This window comes from Oncorhynchus mykiss, chromosome 1 (assembly GCF_057628025.1).
Source record: "Oncorhynchus mykiss isolate SJ-2025 chromosome 1, ASM5762802v1, whole genome shotgun sequence".
Taxonomy (NCBI): domain Eukaryota; kingdom Metazoa; phylum Chordata; class Actinopteri; order Salmoniformes; family Salmonidae; genus Oncorhynchus; species Oncorhynchus mykiss.
The window spans coordinates 82,546,366-82,569,582 of NC_143022.1; the positions used below are offsets into that span (position 1 = coordinate 82,546,366).

A 23,217-nucleotide genomic window follows, 5' to 3' on the forward strand; every position below is an offset into this window, starting at 1 on the left:
GGATGTGGACATGAAGCTAGAGTTAGGGCTGATGCTAGGGTTGCTGCCAGGATGTGGACATGAAGTTAGGGTTAGGGCTGATGCCAGGATTACTGCCATGATGTGGACATGAAGCTAGGGTTAGGGCTGATGCTAGGGTTACTGCCAGGATGTGGACATGAAGTTAGGGTTAGGGCTGATGCTAGGGTTGCTGCCAGGATGTGGACATGAAGCTAGGGTTAGGGCTGATGCCAGGATTACTGCCATGATGTGGACATGAAGCTAGGGTTAGGGCTGATGCTAGGGTTAGGGCTGATGCTAGGGTTAGTTATTGCCAGCATGTGGACATGAAGTTAGGGTTAGGGCTGATGCTTGGGTTAGTTATTGCCAGCATGTGGACATGAAGTTAGGGTTAGGGCTGATGCTTGGGTTAGTTACTGCCAGCATGTGGACACAAAGCTAAGGTTAGGGCTGATGCTAGGGTTACTGCCAGGATGTGGACATGAAGCTAGGGTTAGGGCTGATGCTAGGGTTACTGCCAGGATGTGGACATGAAGCTAGGGTTAGGGCTGATGCTAGGGTTAGTGCCAGGATGTGGACATGAAGTTAGGGTTAGGGCTGATGCTAGGGTTACTGCCAGGATGTGGACATTAAGCTAGGGTTAGGGCTGATGCTAGGGTTACTGCCAGGATGTGGACATGAAGCTAGGGTTAGGGCTGATGCTAGGGTTACTGCCAGGATATGGACACGAAGCTAGGGTTAGGGCTGATGCTAGGGTTACTGCCAGGATGTGGACATGAAGCTAAGGTTAGGGCTGATGCTAGGGTTACTGCCAGGATGTGGACATGAAGCTAGGGTTAGGGCTGATGCTAGGATTACTGCCAGGATGTGGACATGAAGCTAAGGTTAGGGCTGATGCTAGGGTTACTGCCAGGATGTGGACATGAAGTTAGGGTTAGGGCTGATGCTAGGGTTAGTTACTGCCAGGATATGGACACAAAGCTAAGGTTAGGGCTGATGCTAGGGTTACTGCCAGGATGTGGACATGAAGCTAGGGTTAGGGCTGATATTAGGGTTAGTTACTGCCAGGATGTGGACATGAAGCTAGGGTTAGGGCTGATGCTAGGGTTAGTTACTGCCAGGATGTGGACATGAAGCTAGGGTTAGGGCTGATGCTAGGGTTACTGCCAGGATGTGGACATGAAGCTTGGGTTAGGGCTGATGCTAGGGTTACTGCCAGGATGTGGACATGAAGCTAGGGTTAGGGCTGATGCTAGGGTTAGTTACTGCCAGGATGTGGACATGAAGCTAGGGTTAGGGCTGATGCTAGGGTTACTGCCAGGATGTGGACATGAAGCTTGGGTTAGGGCTGATGCTAGGGTTAGTTACTGCCAGGATGTGGACATGAAGCTAGGGTTAGGGCTGATGCTAGGGTTACTGCCAGGATGTGGACATGAAGCTTGGGTTAGGGCTGATGCTAGGGTTACTGCCAGGATGTGGACATGAAGCTAGGGTTAGGGCTGATGCTAGGGTTAGTTACTGCCAGGATGTGGACATGAAGCTAGGGTTAGGGCTGATGCTAGGGTTACTGCCAGGATGTGGACATGAAGCTTGGGTTAGGGCTGATGCTAGGGTTAGTTACTGCCAGGATGTGGACATGAAGCTAGGGTTAGGGCTGATGCTAGGGTTACTGCCAGGATGTGGACATGAAGCTAGGGTTAGGGCTGATGCTAGGGTTACTGCCAGGATGTGGACATGAAGCTAGGGTTAGGGCTGATACTAGGGTTAGTTACTGCCAGGATGTGGACATGAAGCTAGGGTTAGGGCTGATGCTAGGGTTAGTTACTGCCAGGATGTGGACATGAAGCTAGGGTTAGGGCTGATGCTAGGGTTACTGCCAGGATGTGGACATGAAGCTTGGGTTAGGGCTGATGCTAGGGTTACTGCCAGGATGTGGACATGAAGCTAGGGTTAGGGCTGATGCTAGGGTTACTGCCAGGATGTGGACATGAAGCTAGGGTTAGGGCTGATGCTAGGATTACTGCCATGATGTGGACATGAAGCTAGGGTTAGGGCTGATGCTAGGGTTACTGCCAGGATGTGGACATGAAGCTAGGGTTAGGGCTGATGCTAGGGTTACTTCCAGGATATGGACACGAAGCTAGGGTTAGGGCTGATGCTAGGGTTACTGCCAGGATGTGGACATGAAGCTAGGGTTAGGGCTGATGCTAGGATTACTGCCATGATGTGGACATGAAGCTAGGGTTAGGGCTGATGCTAGGGTTACTGCCATGATGTGGACATGAAGCTAGGGTTAGGGCTGATGCTAGGGTTAGTTATTGCCAGCATGTGGACATGAAGTTAGGGTTAGGGCTGATGCTAGGGTTACTGCCAGGATGTGGACATGAAGCTTGGGTTAGGGCTGATGCTAGGGTTAGTTACTGCCAGGATGTGGACATGAAGCTAGGGTTAGGGCTGATGCTAGGGTTACTGCCAGGATGTGGACATGAAGCTTGGGTTAGGGCTGATGCTAGGGTTACTGCCAGGATGTGGACATGAAGCTAGGGTTAGGGCTGATGCTAGGGTTAGTTACTGCCAGGATGTGGACATGAAGCTAGGGTTAGGGCTGATGCTAGGGTTACTGCCAGGATGTGGACATGAAGCTTGGGTTAGGGCTGATGCTAGGGTTAGTTACTGCCAGGATGTGGACATGAAGCTAGGGTTAGGGCTGATGCTAGGGTTACTGCCAGGATGTGGACATGAAGCTAGGGTTAGGGCTGATGCTAGGGTTACTGCCAGGATGTGGACATGAAGCTAGGGTTAGGGCTGATACTAGGGTTAGTTACTGCCAGGATGTGGACATGAAGCTAGGGTTAGGGCTGATGCTAGGGTTAGTTACTGCCAGGATGTGGACATGAAGCTAGGGTTAGGGCTGATGCTAGGGTTACTGCCAGGATGTGGACATGAAGCTTGGGTTAGGGCTGATGCTAGGGTTACTGCCAGGATGTGGACATGAAGCTAGGGTTAGGGCTGATGCTAGGGTTACTGCCAGGATGTGGACATGAAGCTAGGGTTAGGGCTGATGCTAGGGTTACTGCCAGGATGTGGACATGAAGCTAGGGTTAGGGCTGATGCTAGGATTACTGCCATGATGTGGACATGAAGCTAGGGTTAGGGCTGATGCTAGGGTTACTGCCAGGATGTGGACATGAAGCTAGGGTTAGGGCTGATGCTAGGGTTACTTCCAGGATATGGACACGAAGCTAGGGTTAGGGCTGATGCTAGGGTTACTGCCAGGATGTGGACATGAAGCTAGGGTTAGGGCTGATGCTAGGATTACTGCCATGATGTGGACATGAAGCTAGGGTTAGGGCTGATGCTAGGGTTACTGCCATGATGTGGACATGAAGCTAGGGTTAGGGCTGATGCTAGGGTTAGTTATTGCCAGCATGTGGACATGAAGTTAGGGTTAGGGCTGATGCTAGGGTTAGTTATTGCCAGCATGTGGACATGAAGTTAGGGTTAGGGCTGATGCTTGGGTTAGTTATTGCCAGCATGTGGACATGAAGTTAGGGTTAGGGCTGATGCTTGGGTTAGTTATTGCCAGCATGTGGACATGAAGTTAGGGTTAGGGCTGATGCTAGGGTTAGGGCTGATGCTAGGGTTAGGGCTGATGCTTGGGTTAGTTACTGCCAGCATGTGGACATGAAGTTAGGGTTAGGGCTGATGCTAGGGTTACTTCCAGGATATGGACATGAAGTTAGGGTTAGGGCTGATGCTAGGGTTAGTTATTGCCAGCATGTGGACATGAAGTTAGGGTTAGGGCTGATGCTTGGGTTAGTTATTGCCAGCATGTGGACATGAAGTTAGGGTTAGGGCTGATGCTTGGGTTAGTTATTGCCAGCATGTGGACATGAAGTTAGGGTTAGGGCTGATGCTAGGGTTAGGGCTGATGCTAGGGTTAGTTACTGCCAGTATGTGGACATGAAGTTAGGGTTAGGGCTGATGCTAGGGTTACTTCCAGGATATGGACATGAAGTTAGGGTTAGGGCTGATGCTAGGGTTAGTTACTTCCAGGATATGGACATGAAGTTAGGGTTAGGGCTGATGCTAGGGTTAGTTATTGCCAGGATGTGGACATGAAGTTAGGGTTAGGACTGATGCTAGGGTTACTGCCAGGATGTGGACATGAAGTTAGGGTTAGGGCTGATGCTAGGGTTACTGCCAGGAGGTGGACAGGAGTCTAGCCAAAGTGCTCCAGGTAGCTCCTATGTCCCCTCAGTTCTTACCTGATGTCCTGTATGGCAGCACTGCGGTCTCGTTTCTTGCCCCACATCTTGAGTGAGTTGGTGAGGAGGATGATGAACTCCCCATTCTTCATGCCCACAGACACCATCTCACCATCAGGACTGTAGTTGGCACACTTGGCTGGGTGGCCCAGGCTCACCTTGTTCAGCAGTTTCTAGCAGGGAAATGGACGCAGGGTTGTAGACAACAAAACATGACATAGGACGGTATTTTGCCATTCAACGGTTAACTAAATTCAGGTGCAAAGGAAACCAAGAACACAAACCTATTTACACACAGATTTGTGATTCAAAAAAGTTGTTTCTGCAATAAATCAATTAAGACATTCAACGTAAGTTCAAACGCAACTTCATAGCTCAGCAGACCATTGGAACCACATAGTATTTATTTGTGCTGTACCTTGTCGTCCAGGTCCCATATGCGGATGGTGCTGTCGTCGCTGGTGGAGATGAACAGGTTTTTAGAGGGGTGGGTGGCCAGGCCCCAGATCTCGCCCTGCATGTGACCGTTGATCAGGATGTTGGACGCAGCGTTCTTCTCTCCCACCTCAATGATCTCACCATCCTTTGTACCTACCAAAATCTTACCCTGGTAGACAGGGACACAAGAAGATTACTGTTTTTAACCCTTCAAAATCCTAGCTATAGACTTAGGGCTCGCTTCAATCCATATCGCTAAGAGCGTCTGCTAAATGACTAAAGTATTATACACTCCTCAAAATATAAAGGGAACACTAAAATAACACATCCTAGATCTGAATGAATGAAATAGTTGAATGTGCTGACAACAAAATCACACAAAAATGATCAATGGAAATCAAATTTATCAACCCATGGAGGTCTGGATTTGGAGTCACACTCAAAATTAAAGTGGAAAACCACACTACAGGCTGATCTAACTTTGATGTAATGTCCTTAAAACAAGTCAAAATGAGGCTCAGTAGTGTGTGTGGCCTCCACGTGCCTGTATGACCTCCCTACAACGCCTGGGCATGCTCCTGATGAGGTGGCAGATGGTCTCCTAAGGTATCTCCTCCCAGACCGGGACTAAAGCATCCGCCAACTCCTGGACAGTCTGTGGTGCAACGTGGCGTTGGTGGATGGAGCGAGACATGATGTCCCAGATGTGCTCAATTGGATTCAGGTCTGGGGAAGGGGCAGGCCAGTCCATAGCATCAATGCCTTCCTCTTGCAGGAACTGCTGACACACTCCAGCCACATGAGGTCTAGCATTGTCTTGCATTAGGAGGAACCCAGGGCCAACCACACCAGCATATGGTCTCACAAGGGGTCTGAGGATCTCATCTCGGTACCTAATGGCAGTCAGGCTACCTCTGGCGAGCACATGGAGGGCTGTGCGGCCCCCCAAAGAAATGCCACCCCACACCATGACTGACCCACCGCCAAACCACTCATGCTGGAGGATGTTGCAGGCAGCAGAACGTTCTCCACGGCGTCTCCAGACTGTCACGTGCTCAGTGTGAACCTGCTTTCATCTGGGAAGAGCACAGGGTGCCAGTGGCGAATTTGCCAATCTTGGTGTTCTCTGGCAAATGCCAAACGTCCTGCACGGTGTTGGGCTGTAAGCACAACCCCCACCTGTGGACGTTAGGCCCTCATACCACCCTCATGGAGTCTGTTTCTGACCGTTTGAGCAGACACATGCACATTTGTGGCCTGCTGGAGGTCATTTTGCAGGGCTCTGGCAGTGCTCCTCCTGCTCCTCCTTGCACAAAGGCGGAGGTAGCGGTCCTGCTGCTGGTTGTTGCCCTACTACGGCCTCCTCCACGTCTCCTGATGTACTGGCCTGTCTCCTGGTAGCGCCTCCATGCTCTGGACACTACGCTGACAGACACAGAAAACCTTCTTGCCACAGCTCGCATTGAGCCATCCTCGCATGTGCCATCCTGGATGAGCTGCACTACCTGAGCCACTTGTGTGGGTTGTAGACTCCGTCTCATGCTACCACTAGAGTGAAAGCACCGCCAGCATTCAAAAGTGACCAAAACATCAGCCAGGAAGCATAGGAACTGAGAAGTGGTCTGTGGTCATCACCTGCAGAACCACTCCTTTATTGGGGGTGTCTTGCTAATTGCCTATAATTTCCACCTGTTGTCTATTCCATTTGCACAACAGCATGTGAAATCTATTGTCAATCAGTGTTGCTTCCTAAGTGGACAGTTTGATTTCACAGAAGTGTGATTGACTTGGAGTTACATTGTGTTGTTTAAGTGTTCCCTTTATTTTTTTGAGCAGTATATATATATATATATATATATATATGATATTCAATTAAAATCTCTATCTCTCTCTATATTAATATATATATAAAACATTGTGACAGTACGTTTATTTCCGAAAGGATTGTTCTGTGAGTTGCTTCAAGATTAAACATCTGCTGTAGACATGCTCAAAGTCTCTTTCACTGCTGTGTGCCCTGGCTATGCTGAACTCACCTTTCCCCGACAGACGGACCTCACACACTCAACAGTTTGGCCCGTCTCCAGCTGGAACGCTCGGCAACGCTTCATCTCCTGGTCCCACAGTTTCACTGCACCGCCCTCCTTTGTTCTGAAATGTGCATGCATGCACACACACATACATGCACACACACATACATGCACACACACCATCATAATCATCAATGTATCATCATCATAGAGGATAGAGGGTTAACCGAGATTCAGAACTATTCTTAATGTAATCCAATGGAATTCCAGATTTGATTTTTGGTGCTAGTGTGCCTTGTTACTTTAGGTGGGATTATTGGTGTTGTCTCAAGTAGGTCAGTGTTATAAAGACATCATTCTGATTGTCAGTGGTCATGGCAGCAGGTAGCCTAGCGGTTAAACAAATACTTTCCCTGAGTCCGAGGAACTAGTGGACACCATTTTTATGTCTGTCTCTGTGTCCAGTATGAAGGAAGTTAGTTAGGTAGTTAGTGTAATGACTGGAAGTCTATGAATATCTACTAGCATACTAGTAGAAAAATGGCCTCATTGCCAAAATATCCCTTTAAGAGCATTGGGCCAGTAACCGAAAGGTCACTGTTTCAAATCCCTGAGCTGACTAGGTGAAAAAAATTGGTCGATGTACCCTTGAGCAAGGCACATAACCCTAATTTCTCCTGTATGTCGCTCTGGATAAGAGCATCTGATAAATGACTACAATGTCAATGGTCGTGCAGCAGTACGGTACTCACGGCCTCTCCTTGCCCCCTGTGACGATGAGGCCGTCCCTCAGTGTGGTGTACATGGTGAACACTGGCCCGGTGTGGGCTTTAGCCACGACACGAAGCAGGAAGTGGTCTCTCCACACGTACACATCCCCATTTATAGCACCTGTGAATGTTAGGTTATTCTGGAGGAAGAGAAACCACAGCTCAGGATCACGAAATCGTTTAATGGATCTCTGAAATGAATTACTACCCATTAGGGTAGACTAAAGAGTGTCAAATTCTGTCGATACTCACTGCACCAAAGGCCACAGACAACATGGTCTGCATCCTGCCGTCCTCCACTGAGCCCACCACTCCCTTCTTATACATGAGAGAGCCTCCAGCTAGTGTCCAGAACTTGATGTGCTTGATCCCAACAGACACGAACTGAGAGTCGGAGTCTGGCCGGAACTCAACTACGAAGATCCTGTCTGGATGGCCACCTTTACTGGTCACTTTAGCACCTGGACAGGGTAACCCACACAAGCACAAACACTCCTATGACCTGCTATTTACAGTTACAGAGTGATATCTAACAACATTGTTAGGATTAGCAATCCCAAAAATGCCCAGACCAATCTAAGCTGTAGCCTACCACCATCTCAGTGAATATTCTGGTTCAGAATGGCTCACCTTCCTGCCAGCGCCACACAGTGATGGTGTGTTCAGGCTCCACCCCCACAGAGAGCAGCAGCTTTCCCGTGGCGCTGAAGTTGACGTAGCCCACACCCTTGGCGTGAGAGCAACGCAGGATGGACAGCGTCTGTTTACTCATGGCGTCCCACACATGGATGGAGGGGGTGGTGCCTGGAGCACAGAGAAAACCACCATAGTCTGATCCAGTATACAGGGCTACAGTATGGAGCAGTCCAGGGCAATTGATTTGCTGTATTATAGTACTGGGTAAAAAAGGTCAGAAAAGTAGGTTTGAATACAGAGGGATAACTACTGGAGGATAGAAAACACAGGACAGGCCACTGGGAAACTGCAGGAGAACAGCAATAAGAGGGTAAACCTATAGGGGTGGTTTCCCCGACATAGATTAAGATTTATTTTTCATTGAGCTTGCTTTTTTATTGTAGGACTGGGATTGATCTGTATCCGGGAAACCGGCCCATAGGCATAGTAACTGTAGGGCACACTGTAAAGGTCAATCTGGATGGGGGGTTTACCTGGCAGGTCTGTCACTTCACCTGTGGTGTGTGAGCGATGGGAAATTAGGCAAAAGAACAAATTCAATCTAAAGTGAGTGCCTTCTCAGATGCTGCTGAGGGCCATGATATTAAGCACCAATAAAAATGACTTCTAGCAACAAACAAAATGTGTCAATGTAGACTGAACAGGTCCTCAACAAAGTCCCAGAAAAATGCTATGATAAGGCTAAACATGGGCATTCAATATCTCTCTCTCTCTCATATGCCCACACTCAGCCCACACACAAATGCTATGGATAAGTACATGCAAAATATGTCAACGCATAATCACAATAAAATAAAACATGTTCATTCACTGCAGTACAGTACATACCAATCTGTCCTGTAGCGATGACATTTTTGTATTTGGGATGTTGATTGACGGTCAAACAGAGGATGTCGTCTGTATGCTCCAAGTAGAAACTCTGAGTCCCTGAGGAAGAATAGCATTAAAACACAGAGTTCATCTTCATCTTATCATGTACACGCCTTTGAAAATCACAAGTCCTGGATGTCAATATTGAGTATGGTATCTGAAAGTGACAACACGTAGCCTGTACCAGTGGAGAGGCTGTGCACCATGGCCGTAGCTGCTGTGTGGAAGACGATGTCGGCGCCGTCGTTGAGGTAGTGAAGGTTGTTACGACAATCAAAGCCCCGGAACCCAAACACGTGGTCCAGAACCAGGTCCTGGAAGTACACACATCACCGACCAATCACATACCACAGCGCACCAAACGTACCCAACAATGGTTCACAAAACTAAATCAAAATTAAGGTTCAAAATGTAACAAGACACAAGCATTTCGCTACACCCGCAATAATATCTGCAAAATATGTGTATGTGACCAATAAAATTAGATTTTGAAACATTGTGTTAAGTATGACATCAAAGTTATTCAGAGTTAACATCAACACCACCGTGAGACAAACCTCGACAAGCTTCTTCTTTTTGGTGATACTGTTCTTCTGCAACTTCTCTGGTTGGGGAGCAGCTCGGCTAACAGGTGGCCTGCAGTGAGTAAACAGATAGTACTGCCTCACACAGTAGATATATTGGACAGATACAGTGTATTAACATGTGTGCCACAGAACCAAGTCGTGTTTTCTCAAGAGCAATTTCATTACAGGGCACAGAAATGCCACATTAAGGATAGATTAGGCCAAGTTATAAAATGTCTCTCTAGTCTGACATGAGAGTGATAGAAACAAAGAAAGAAAGGTAAGAGAGAGCGTGAGAAAGAAAATATCTATGTACTAAACTACAGCTTGAGGAACTCAGAGAGTACAAAACAGCTGCAATCAGTCATATCCCTCTGAATAGAAACCTTGTTAAGCATGGCTACAGTACATCATTGTTTGTTAATCACTCATAATAGCCTTTACTGTTTATAATACACAAACATTCAGTGTCCCTCGTGAAACACACACAGTATATAACAATATCTACAGACAGATTCAGTGCTACATAAAATTGAATAAATTGTATACATCACTGACATTTTCCTATTACATTTTCCACATGTATGAATTTTGGCCAGCCACTGCACACATATCACCAAGGTGGGCACATCACATTCACAATGTTAACAAGCGTCAACTTTCACATAAGGATCACACCAATAATGACACATTACACCAGTTGGCTGAGGCCACATTTAACATGTATGGCAATGAGCCACAATGAGCAACAGAATACAATTCCACTCAGTCTCTGAGTCAGTTTCTAGGAGCTCTACACTGCCACCTGCAGCACATCTACCTCTGCGTCTCAGTGAGGCTTTCCCTGGATTTCCTTCTCTTTCCCCTCCTCATTGAAATCTATCACTATAAAATATAATATAAATACAATCTGCAGTTAATGTAGCAATTACAGATTGCCCCTTTAAAGTGAGTGGAATTCCACTCTCCTTAAAAATGAAGTCACTGGATATGTTGGAAAATTTGACTTCCTAGGCAGTTGGTTACCACAGTGATGTGTCCTGGCTGAGACCTGAGGTCCATGGTCACTTTCAGGGGTTAACAGACCATGTAAAACATCTGAAATATCAATACTATTGATCGCTGACACAAAAGCAAAGGGCCATTAAAGGAAGAATAGAAGCACTCCACACTACCCTTTCCCACCTGGACAAAAGGAAGACCTATGTGAGAATGCTGTTCATTGACTACAGCTCAGCGTTCAACACCATAGCGCCCTCAAAGCTCATCACTAAGTTAAGGACCCTGGGACTAAACACCTCCCTCTGCAACTGGATCCTGGACTTCCTGACGGGCTGCCCCCAGGTGGTAAGGATAGGCAACAACACATCTGCTACGCTGATCCTCAACACTGGGGCCCCTCAGGGGTGTGTACTTAGTCCCCTCCTGTACTCCCTGTTCACCCACGACTACGTGGCCAAACACGACTCCAACACCATCATTAAGTTTGCTGACGACACAGCAGTGGTAGGCCTGATCACCAACAACGATTAGAGAGGAGGTCAGAGAACTGGCAGTGTGGTGCCAGGACAACACCCTCTCCCTCAATGTGAGCAAGACAAAGGAGATGATTGTGGACTATAGGAAAAGGAGGGCCGAACAGGCCCCCATTAACATCAAATGGGCTGTAGTGGCATCACTGCCTGGTATGGCAACTGCTCGGCATCTGACCGTAAGGCACTACAGAGGGTAGTGAGTACTGCCCAGTGCATCACTGGGGCCAAGCTTCCTGCCATCCAGGACCTATATAATAGGCAGTGTCAGAGGAAGCCCATAAATTTGTCAGAGACTGCAGTCACCCAAGTCATAGACTGTTTTCTCTGCTACCACACGGCAAGTGGTACCGGAGAGCCAAGTCTAGGTCCAAAAGGCTCCTTAACAGCTTCTACCCCCAAGCCATAAGACTGCTGAACAATTAATCAAATGGCCACCGGACTATTACATTGACCCCCCCTCCATTTGTGTTGTACACTGCTGATACTCACTGTTTATTATCTATGCATAGTCACTTCATCCCTACCTACATGTACAAATGACCTCTAACCTGTACCCCCGCACACTGACTCGGTACTGGTATAAACCTCGTTATTGTTATGTTATTGTGTTACTTTTTATTATTTTTTTAACTTTAGTTTATTTGGTAAATATTTTCTTAACTCTTCTTGAACTGCACTGTTGGTTAAGAATGTTTAAGTAAGCATTTCACAGTAAGGTCTACACTTGTTGTATTCGGAGCATTTGACAAATACAGTTTGATTTGATTTGATTTATTAAGTTATTGGTCCTTAACATAGGTTGTCAAATGTTCATGAGAATGTGTGCATGCTCCCATGCACACACACTGACAGACAGAGAATACAAGTTAACAGGGAAACACATATTGAAGAAACCCTTGGAGGTTGAAATCCAACAGGAGGTTGAACTGTACAATGACAATGCAGAAGCATTAGTCATACAGCACCAGCACTGTGTGCAATGGCCTGGTAGAACTACAGCCGTGTCATACAAGACAAGGTTCCAGCTCACTGGCAAATTACTAGCCCAAAGGTGATAGCTGTGATCACATACATAGTTTACACTCCTTACAGCTGACAGACACTACCGTTGTTCTCTGTTTGTTTGAACAATATTTAACCAGCATTGTTTGGATGATCATGCACGGCAGGGAGCTAATATTTCCAACATCTACTTTCTCCTATTTCATTTGGTAATCAGACTCCCTCTTCCACATGTGTTTTAACAATATTATCAACGTCTACGTGCTCTGAAGTGACTTAAATCAGCATGTCAGAGTTTAGTGTTGCCACACATAACACCGCAGATCTGTAGTAGTGTTGTAACTAACTCCTAAGGACTGATTGCAACATTTTTCATGCTGAGCCAGGATTGTAGAATCATTTTAATAAATGTTATGTTTTATTGAACCTTTATTTAACTAGACAGTCAGAGAGTGAGGCTGCCTAGCTCCATGTCTCTATCTGAACAAGAAAGAGAAGATGGGAAAAAAGCCCCACTGGGTGTGAAACTCTGCAGTCTGGATGCAAACATGCAGTTCTGATCAGATGGGAATGAGATGAGCTGACTGCCACCATGCAAGTACATACAGAACATCACAGAGAAACACGTGGACCTGGACCCACAGTGTACGCACACAGCGTGATAGACACAAGTAGCCCACTTTACCTGGATCCCCTTGAGAGCAGTGGACAGAACCAAGTGAGAGGTTTAGAGGACAGGTCGGAGTCCGAGGGGACTCAATATAGCTATAAAGGCTCTATGCTCATGCAAAAAGCAACCTGGAGAGCTATTAGCTGTCATTTCTGCCTGGTGCACACCATGCTCTGGCCATCAGCCTGCTGTCAGCATGCTAGAAAGAGAGACAGCTCGGAGGAGAAGTGTGGAATGAGAGAGTGCACCAGTCTACAGAGCGATAAGGGGAGGGGGTCATACCCTGGGGTCCCTGTGCAAACTGTGCAATAGAGCTCCTATGAGAGGAGGAGGAAGGGCACAGGAAGAGAGAAATGAGTCAGTGCCTCGATCTCAACCCCCAAGGGGTTATGGGAAAACAAGGTCCTGTGATGTCTGGGGCTCCATGAGAGGGGAAGAAGAAAAGAGAGGGGGAGAGACAGAAACAGAAAGAAAGAACGGTCTCCTCCAGCATCACTTGGTAAATCATCATTGTACTTGGAGTACCCTACAAAATAAATTGTGATACGAATGACCCAAAAGGATCTGAAATAAAATGTCTTACTCATGCAGTTGACATAACTTCACATTAGCCATACTTTGAGCAATATGAGTGATATTGAGATCCATGGGCTATGGGAGATTATGCCCATAGTCCATATAAATAGATGACTAGAAAATACAGCTTTTTCAGAACTGCTTCCTGTAGGACCATTATAGGAGATCAGTGAAATAACAAACACTTTTGGATAAAGTGTCAAGTATGTACGGTTATAAAAGGAAAAACATGGAAAATTCTGTTGAAATCCCTAGATTAAAATAACACCATGTATTCTATTGAATGTTTGATATTCTACCTACACACTCAATAAAATAAAATCCTCATCTCTTCACATCCAATGTATGGAAATACCACCCACATCCCATAGCCAACACAGAATGTATGCATAGGTCATACTTACTTGACAATGCCCTGCCTCCAAAGGAATGCAAGTTAAAACACAAGAGAGATATTAAAGAGATTGAACAGGATGTTAATTTGGAATTTGTGACATTTGATAAGAAATGGATTACGTTGTATACAATTGTCGGGGACCTGTTTTGGATTGTGAGCAGTACTTTTAAAACTACTGGCTGAAATTACACCTTTATAATGCATCTTTCAAAGGTAGAGCAGCACCGCAGATAATGAGATGAGCGAGACGCAAGACTTCGCTCTCACACAGTCACACACAGTATCTGCGCATGTGCACCGGTTACCTTCACGCTGTTAGAGCGTGGTAGCCAGGGCACCAAAACAACTGAGAAGTTGAGTCTCGTGGTTCAATGCGTTTAGTTGTTGCAGAAATGGACGTTGTGAGCCCCCCAGATAGCATATGATAGGTTCTTCACTGGTTCATGTTCTGTAACTATTTCATGTTTCCTGTCATTCTGTGATGCTGTATAATTGGTAAATGTTATTCTACACATTCTACACATTATATGAAAGAGAATGGACAAAGTCAAAGTCTTCCATACATAACAGCACTGCTATATGTGACAATAATGGAAAATAGTGGGGAGCGTCATGGTAAATAATGCCAATTTTATGGCTTAGCATACATTTTGTGGCAACGCTACCTTTGGCTTTGACAAAAATCAATCATTGTCTCCTCGGGCTATACATGCTATTTCCACAGTATATTTTTGACTTATCCTAGCTGCACATAGCTGATAAGCCATTTATATTGATGGGGGAACCACTGATGTGGCAATATTCGATACAGTCTCGAAGCAACTGAGATCATACCAATGATACTGTATAGGTACTGTATACACAACATATCGGTATCATAGCAACAGATATCACACAGAAGCTCAAGAGAGCACACCTGCTACACATGCACATAACATTGTGTAATACTTTGTCAAGATACCTTCACAAGCCACAAGAACATGCTATCTCATACTGTAACACCACACAGACTATGACCCAAACACGTACACCCAACAATCCACAGATAGATGGATCAAACATAAAACATGCACACGGCATGCAATATCAATGGGCTACATCCACAATGCATGCCCAGGACAATCCACAGTATCATAGCAACAGAGGTGAATAGAGAGAGCGTATTAGAGAGAGGACACATAAAGAACACGTGTACACTCATAAAGTGCAGAAAGAAATAACATAGAACTGGGGATAAAGATCTTTCTATGAGCATATAATGTCTTGTTTTTTAATGCAAGTAGTACAGATAGGTAAAGAGTAGTCTATGTCTATCAAACTAAATCAGGCCTCCTACTCCATTTGAAATAGTCTAACATGAAAACAAACCCCACGCAGTCTTCCCTTAAACTTCAAATGCTGTCAGCTAAGCACTGAAAAAGTCAACTTACTCTGTATCATAAAAAAGCAAGACCAAACTCTATATCCATGTCAACCCTACAATGACCACCTCTGAGGCTTTACAAAAGGTATAAATACTGTATATATGAATAATACTCATATAGATGTGTACTGGTAGACAGTTACAGTTCCTGTTTCTGACACCAGAGGACTCTATAAGCATTCCTGTGTAGATAATCAAATGGTGTTGGAAGCTGATGGCAGCCTGATTAGGATCAAGACTTTAACAGTCTTTAACAGAGGCCATAACATAACAGATAAAACTTGGGCATTTTTTTATTGTCACTGCCTCAGACTTTAAATTGTTTTAAATCTACACACAGCACAATGGTCAGGGGCGAAGACACTCTAATGTTTAAGCTCTATCACTAAGTGACAACTACCAGTCCCAAAACAGAATCTGTACAGTTCAGTCATTAGAGAAGGAAGGGAAATGTGGGCAGAGACAGAGGTGTGGGGGTGTACCTTTCCTCCGGTGACACCTCCTTCAGTTGCTGGTGGGGTTTGATGCCACACATACCCCGGATGCTGACAGCATAGATCTTAGTGGTGTAGTTGATGCTGTTCTCCCTTGCCACATCACTGTCATACCCTACAGACAAGCCCACAGGAAGAGACTCGCCAATTAGAGCAGTGTGTAAAAATTTGTATTTGATCAGGATAGCTTTGTGTGTGTCTGTTGAGAATGTTGTCTGGGAGTTCTAAGAGTAGATTGTGAGAGAGTTGTAAGAATGTGTATATAAAAAAAAGTAATATATAAGTTTTATTGTCATATACACAGGATAGTTGCAGTGAAATGTGCTTTTTTACAGGGTCAGACATAGTACTACGGTGTTAAGAGCCTTGCAAAAGGGCACAGACAGAGTTTTCACCTTGTTGGCTTGGGTGTTTGAACCGGCGACCTTTCAGTTACTGGCCCAACATTCTAACCATTAAGCTACCTTCCGCCCACAAGCACTAATGTATATAGTAGTATTGTATACTACTGTACTGTATGGATCAGTAGTCTAAAGGCTGGCGTTTACCTCCGTCCTCCTCAATGTCATCATCTGACTCCTCGCTGTCCACAGGGTTCTCCCTGTGACCCTCTCCGGTTCTCTCCAGGCTCCAAATCATCAGTGCTGTGTCAGCTCCGCCCAGCGTCAGTAGCGTGGCGTCATCTTGTGCCCATCGCACGTTGGTTATATGGGCACTGTGGCCCACGTACTTCTTGAAACGGGCATATTGACCCTGAGGGGGGAGCAGACGGTGCCAAGTTGAACCAAGAGACAATATTGAACCAAGTTGAACCAAGAGACAACATTGAACCAAGAGACAACATTGAACCAAGTTGAACCAAGAGACAACATTGAACCAAGAGACAACATTGAACCAAGTTGAACCAAGAGACAACATTGAACCAAGAGACAACATTGAACCAAGTTGAACCAAGAGACAACATTGAACCAAGTTGAACCAAGAGACAACATTGAACCAAGTTGAAACAAGAGACAACATTCAACTTGAGTCAACAACTGAGACCTGTACCAGCGTTGGGATTAATTCCATTTCAGTTCAAGTGAGTAAAATGTAAATTAACACTAGCGCAAGTGTACTGAGCTGTCGCACCCTGGTTGGATAGCTGAAGAGCTTGAGGAAGCCAAAGTCGTCTCCGGTGGCTAGCAGCTTCTTGTCTTTGGTGAGTGAGGCGGCGTTGATGTCTGTGATGTCACTGTGGGTGGGCCAGATCCCCTCACAGGTGGGGCCCAGGACACACGTCCAGGTAGCCCACTCCATCTTCTCTATCTGACAGGCGGAAACAGGAAAGCACGCACACATACACACACACACACAGTGTGTTAAACACTGCATCCTGTTATCATGGAGTGTCCATACATTTTTTATTTCTAGCTGAGAAAAATAACAATCTTAGTTGGGTCTCTTACCTCAGAATTTCTTATGGTTTGTCTCTTCCCTCTTGGGGCTTCGAAGAATAATTGCTCTTTGGCACCTGAATTTACTTGCAGCAATTTACCTACAGAAAAAAAATTACTTTTTCAGAATCCAAGGACAAAATGGAACTTGTATCTATAGACTACTAAGGAGAATTCATGCTCCTCTTGCATTTACACCATAAACTCACCACGAGAGTCCCAGTCTATGTGAGTGATATAGCTTGAAGCTCCTTTACAGATTCCCACCCTCTTACTGGACAGCACATTGTAGATATCCACAAAGTTATCATGAGAGGCCACAGCGAGGTATTTACCAGCGTCTAAGGAAGCCATAGAACCAGTGATCAACACCTCAGCCAGGTGGGAGATAATGCTATTCAGTGAAACCTCACTGAATAGACTCTTAGAAAAAATGGTGCTATCTAGAACCTAAAAGGGTTATTTGGCTGTCCCCATAGGAGAACCCTTTGGAGAATCCTTTTTGGTGCCAAGTAGAAGCCTTTTGGTTCCAGGTTGAACCCTTTTCACAGAGGGTTCTATCTGGAACCAAAAAGGGTTCTCCTATGAGGACAGCCGAATAACCCTTTTGGAACCCTTTTTTCAAAGAGTGTATATTAGGAACTGTTGAACTCAAATTAACCTTACTAATAAAATACCATGCGTATTATCAGTGTTATGAAATACAAACAGCAGTGAATGAACACATCAATGATAAGTGATCCAGTCGGCTGATAGTACAGAGTCTATGTCAAAGGTTACCCTGTGAAAACCTGACGTCAGAGATAGACTCCTTCCTGTGATGAAAGGACACCAGGTCCTCCAGGGTGTCAGAGTTCACCACCAGGAAACTACCATCATTGAGGCCCACCGCTAAGGCTTTCCCATCAGGGGAGAAGGCACAGCATCTTCCACCTGATACACACATCACACACAGAGTTAAACACTTCCAAAATGGAGATACCGACATAGACTGACAGGCACAGAAGGTTACACTAGAGTGCCTTACAGATGTAGGATCTTAATTTGATCCCTCTTTTGTTGCTGAGAATTTTACTGCAAACCAGGAAATGTAAACTTGGAGTGTATTTTAATTTTAAAAGGCTTCTAAAGTTTGTAATTTTCACAGACATTTCAGACTTGATTTGCCCTTACGAAAAATGTATCAACCCCTACAAAAATTGTCCATTAATTATAATCCACATTTCCTGTTGCTGCAGAGTTATTTTCCTGCTGTAGCAAACTTGCTCAAATTACGATCCTACATCTGTATGTTTTGTTGAGGATTATGGGAGTTAATGACTCATTAGTCAAGGAAGATATTAACATTCAGCAGTACCTTTTTTAAGTTTGCGAACTGCCACCATGCGGTGGTTAGTGAAGAGCTCCCATATCCTCAGAGTTTTGTCATCACTCACTGTGGCACATATGGGAAGCAGGGGGTGAGCAGCAAGACCCCACACCTCGCCGTCCATGTGACCCTGTAACCATAGCAATAGACGGACACACAACTGTTAGTCAGTCACAGTTGACATGCCCTGAACCATTACTCCTAATCCATTTGACACATCTGTCACCCACAAAATAATTAACTCTTTTGTCTCAGAACGATACATTGTGCTCATATTGACGTGGAGTTTGAGTGAGAGGCTAAACAAAAGCCCCAATCCATCGCATCCCAGATAGCAGCAGCGATTTTACTCAACACCACTTCCATACTGATCCTTCATAACCCATCCCCATCAGGTCTGTTCACCATGGCAACAGAGCACACGTACCTGACTGCTAAGGAGTCATGGAGGCTCTGACTCTGAGCTGTAAGGGCTGCTCTGCACCCATAAAAGGGAACTACCACAGCGATGCACTGACAATCAGAACCACACATGCACACAAATAAGCATAGACACGCACACACACACACACACACACGTACGCACACACGGTCGCACACACTCATAATACCAACTACTGTAACTGTCATGTACGCAGCAGCACCACAGAGCCCATACACAAGCCTTGTGACACAGCCAAGAGACACAATAATAAGGAAGGTGTTGAGATATTAAGCTATGGACTATTCCGGATAATCAAGGGGGAACACAGGGCTTTTCGGAGCCAGCCAAGCAGCAGGCTGTCAGATAGAAAAGGTTGCCTCGGATAACCAATGATTTATTTCCGACTGCAGTCCCTGCAGTAGAGGAAGTGAGGAATAAGCCAACACATCAAGAAGCCTGAGTAACAAGCCAGCACATCAAGTAGCCTGAGTAACAAGCCAGCACATCAAGTAGCCTGAGTAACAAGCCAACACATCAAGTAGCCTGATGTGTGAAAGGCAACACATCAAGAAGCCTGAATAACAATCCAACACATCAAGAATCCTGAGTAACAAGCCTCCAAATCAAGAATCCTGAGTAACAAGCCAACACATCAAGTAGCCTGATGTGTGAAAGCCAACACATCAAGAAGCCTGAATAACAATCCAACACATCAAGAATCCTGAGTAACAAGCCTCCAAATCAAGAATCCTGAGTAACAAGCCAACACATCAAGAAGCCTGAATAACAATCCAACACATCAAGAAGCCTGAGTAACAAGCCTCCAAATCAAGAATCCTGAGTAACAAGCCAACACATCAAGTAGCCTGAGTAACAAACCAACACATCAAGAAGCCTGATGTGTGAAAGGCAACACATCAAGAATCCTGAGTAACAAGCCAACACATCAAGAATCCTGAGTAACAAACCAACACATCAAGAAGCCTGAATAACAATCCAACACATCAAGAAGCCTGAATAACAAGCCAACACATCAAGAAGCCTGTAGAACAAGCCAACACATCAAGTAGCCTGAGTAACAAGCCAACACATCAAGAAGCCAACACATCAAGAAGCCTGAGTAACAAGCCAACACACCAAGAAACAGTCAGTGGAGAACAGGCAACACCTGAAGGCTGCTGTAAAAATGTGTCCTCCAACCCAAATTAGGAAAAATAAGCTGAAATTGAAAAATACCCATCTCTAGGTGTTTCAGCTGTGTACACACACACACACACACACACACACACACACACACACACACACACACACACACACACACACACACACACACACACACACACACACACACACACACACACACACCTGGACTAGCAGGGTCATGGGTCCACTCTTGTCGATTTCAAGTATTTCTCCATTCTTGGTTCCCACCAGGATGTGTCCATGTCCCAGAGTTATGGCACGAATGGAGGGGTTGTCCTCCAAGAGCAGACCTGGGACACACACACAAATAGCACTGTAAAGACTAAGTACAGCCGTAGCAGTGAAATCCTCCCAGATCGATAGCAGCAGATAGAAGTAACATTCTTTGCATTTTCACATGAGGCCACGAGATGGCAGCACTAACTAGAGGAAGATACAGTGCTCAATGATGGCTAGAGGATCTATTGACCGTTTATGGTCAAATTTCAAACACATTACGCTTCCTGATACAGGTATGTGTTTTACAGGGTCAGAGCTTGCCTTTATGAGAGAATTTCAGTACTTCTCAGATAGTGTTTCTGCATCTGTCAAGGACTTTGGTTGACTGTCAGTTACTGTAGGGAGTGTTATGTAGGCTGGTGGGAGGAGAAGCTATAGGAGGACAGGCTCATAGTAATGACTGGAATGGAATAAATAAAAAGGAGTCAAACATGTGGTTTCCTACCTTTAGATCCAGGGGAGAGGGCTGCTCTCTTGATAGCGTATGTCTTCAGGCACCTCTCAAACATGTCGTCCCACAGCTCCACTACTCCGTCCTTCCCACCTGTCACAAAGCCCTGGAGGGAACAACAGCAGAGGGACGTCACCCAAGGTACTCCACCACTGACAAACCCACTGAGGAAAACTAACAGTGACGAGGGCCGGATGAGACAGGGGCTCTGATCGACGCTAATGTTCCGCCTGACAGCTTGTCAAGAGGTCTGTCTGAACCGCTGAAGGATGGTAGGGGGTCCGTTTGTCTTGAAACTGAGAAGGAAGTGTTGGATGAGGAAGTGCAGGAGGAAGGTATGGATGGAGGGAAGACAGATAAAAAACATTGTCTGTCTCTGACATCTTTCACAACAAACAGAAGCAGTTGGGAATTGCAATGACTTCTACTACCAGACAGGGCCTGTCAAAGATCTGAAGCAGCAGCAACAACAACACATCAGGAATTCAGTGGTGGTCTCCCTCAGGAACGCCCTCCTGAAGACTGCTTCTCTGATGAAAGGTTTTGGAAACAGCATCACATAAATGTTACATCTAATGGGACTATAATATTTTGTTTTGATCTAAGGCATCTCTACTTGAAGAGATTGCGAATAAATAGACAATCTATTTGTACGAGAGGGAAAAAACACTATAAGATATTTAATTAAAAACACTATCATGGACTGAAGACAAGAGATAGGATTGACTGCTTATAATCACGCCAGTCTTCATTAGTAACAGTAAATAGCGATATAATGATTTTCAACAGACCAGAAGTTCATGGGAGACAATCCATTTAATTAATCCAATCTCAGCATCAGGAGGGAGATGCATGATAGAATACACACCACGGTTTCCATCGGTCATTAAGACTACATAGTATTTGCACACAGTCAAATGACAGGCTGCAAATGGTCAATTAGGAAAACGAGGAATCTATGTGAGGCTTAATCATGCTGCCTAATGATGCTGTGTTTGCTCCCAAACACAATAATCACCATGCCTCAACACATCAAGTCTCTCCAAAGCTCCTCATCAGAGCACTACAATATTGATAACTTCCTCAACTACAGGCCAATTATAGTTAAACACATCCATAACTACAGCCAGCAGCAACAATATCACTCTGAAATTATTCTAGTGGACAACATAACATCAATTCCATATGGTGAAGTCCTCATAGAGCAGTTATAGGGCATTTATGAGTCAATGGGAAGAAAGACAATTCAATATTTACACCAAGTGGGTGTGGGGAAACCAGAGTACAATACAGAGCCCTTCCAGATGATGATCTTATTATAAGATTATGATTATTATGAGATTATAAGGTTAGTGAAAACTAGTTGACCAACAGTCTGTTGTTATCAGACAGGGCTGACACCCAGTAGAGTACCTTGTCCAGGGAGTACATGGCGAACACAGGTCCGTCGTGGGCCTTGATGGTCTTCAGCAGCACAGGCTCCTTCCAGACATATATGTCCCCCGTGGAAGCTCCAGAGAATACCAGCTCATCTGTCCGACCATAACACACTGACATCATTGTCTCCAGCTTCCCCAGGTTCCCAAAGACGCCTCGCTGGAACATCAGGCCTCCACCTGTAGAGACAGCACACCATTAGAAACTCACACATACATCAGTTGATTTCCACAAACATACCACGCCTGACAAAACAGAGTTGTTCCAATGTTCATTCAAAAAAATGACAGGGTGGAACACTTTCCTAAAGACAGAATCACAGTGTGAAAACACCTAGAAGGATATACTTGAAAGAAAAACAGGGACATGAGAGGAGAGGAGCTAGAAAGAGAGAGACTGATAGTACGATATAGACTGATAGTACGAGAGAGACTGATAGTATGACAGAGACTGATAGTGTGACAGAGACTGATAGTATGATATAGACTGAAAGTATGATATAGACTGATATATTGACAGAGACTGATATTATGAGAGAGACTGATCGTATGACAGAGACTGAAAGTATGACAGAGACTGATAGTATGATATAGACTGATATATTGACAGAGACTGATATGATGAGAGAGACTGACAGTATGATATAGACTGATAGTATGACAGAGACTGATAGTATGATATAGACTGATAGTATGATATAGACTGATAGTATGAGAGAGACTGATAGTATGAGAGAGAATGACAGTATGACAGAGACTGATAGTATGAGAGAGACTGACAGTATGATATAGACTGATAGTATGACAGAGACTGATAGTATGACATAGACTGATCGTATGACAGAGACTGATAGTATGAGAGAGACTGATAGTATGATATAGAA

At 45.1% G+C, this 23,217-nt stretch overlaps 1 protein-coding gene across 3 annotated transcripts in view; it reads right to left on the reverse strand.

Annotated features, from left to right (window-relative positions):
- LOC110530112 (echinoderm microtubule-associated protein-like 6) overlaps positions 1 to 23,217 on the reverse strand; it is a 94,131-nt gene that overhangs the window by 7,855 nt on the left and 63,059 nt on the right. The window contains exons 19-38 of one of the 3 annotated variants that reach the window (XM_090241998.1): positions 22,311 to 22,513; positions 20,892 to 21,003; positions 20,330 to 20,457; positions 18,529 to 18,670; positions 17,952 to 18,104; positions 17,381 to 17,512; positions 17,184 to 17,272; positions 16,867 to 17,043; positions 16,284 to 16,488; positions 15,724 to 15,850; positions 13,826 to 13,840; positions 9,630 to 9,708; positions 9,257 to 9,386; positions 9,031 to 9,129; positions 8,137 to 8,310; positions 7,759 to 7,967; positions 7,489 to 7,646; positions 6,743 to 6,857; positions 4,687 to 4,875; positions 4,269 to 4,441 (exon numbers count right to left, since the gene is read on the reverse strand). In XM_090241998.1, the coding sequence (XP_090098124.1) occupies positions 4,269 to 4,441; positions 4,687 to 4,875; positions 6,743 to 6,857; positions 7,489 to 7,646; positions 7,759 to 7,967; positions 8,137 to 8,310; positions 9,031 to 9,129; positions 9,257 to 9,386; positions 9,630 to 9,708; positions 13,826 to 13,840; positions 15,724 to 15,850; positions 16,284 to 16,488; positions 16,867 to 17,043; positions 17,184 to 17,272; positions 17,381 to 17,512; positions 17,952 to 18,104; positions 18,529 to 18,670; positions 20,330 to 20,457; positions 20,892 to 21,003; positions 22,311 to 22,513 (2,809 nt within the window). Of the gene's footprint in view, positions 1 to 4,268; positions 4,442 to 4,686; positions 4,876 to 6,742; positions 6,858 to 7,488; positions 7,647 to 7,758; positions 7,968 to 8,136; positions 8,311 to 8,471; positions 8,697 to 9,030; positions 9,130 to 9,256; positions 9,387 to 9,629; positions 9,709 to 13,825; positions 13,841 to 15,723; positions 15,851 to 16,283; positions 16,489 to 16,866; positions 17,044 to 17,183; positions 17,273 to 17,380; positions 17,513 to 17,951; positions 18,105 to 18,528; positions 18,671 to 20,329; positions 20,458 to 20,891; positions 21,004 to 22,310; positions 22,514 to 23,217 lie in introns of those variants that run through there. The other 2 variants (XM_090242001.1, XM_021612948.3) reach the window with 2 other exon arrangements.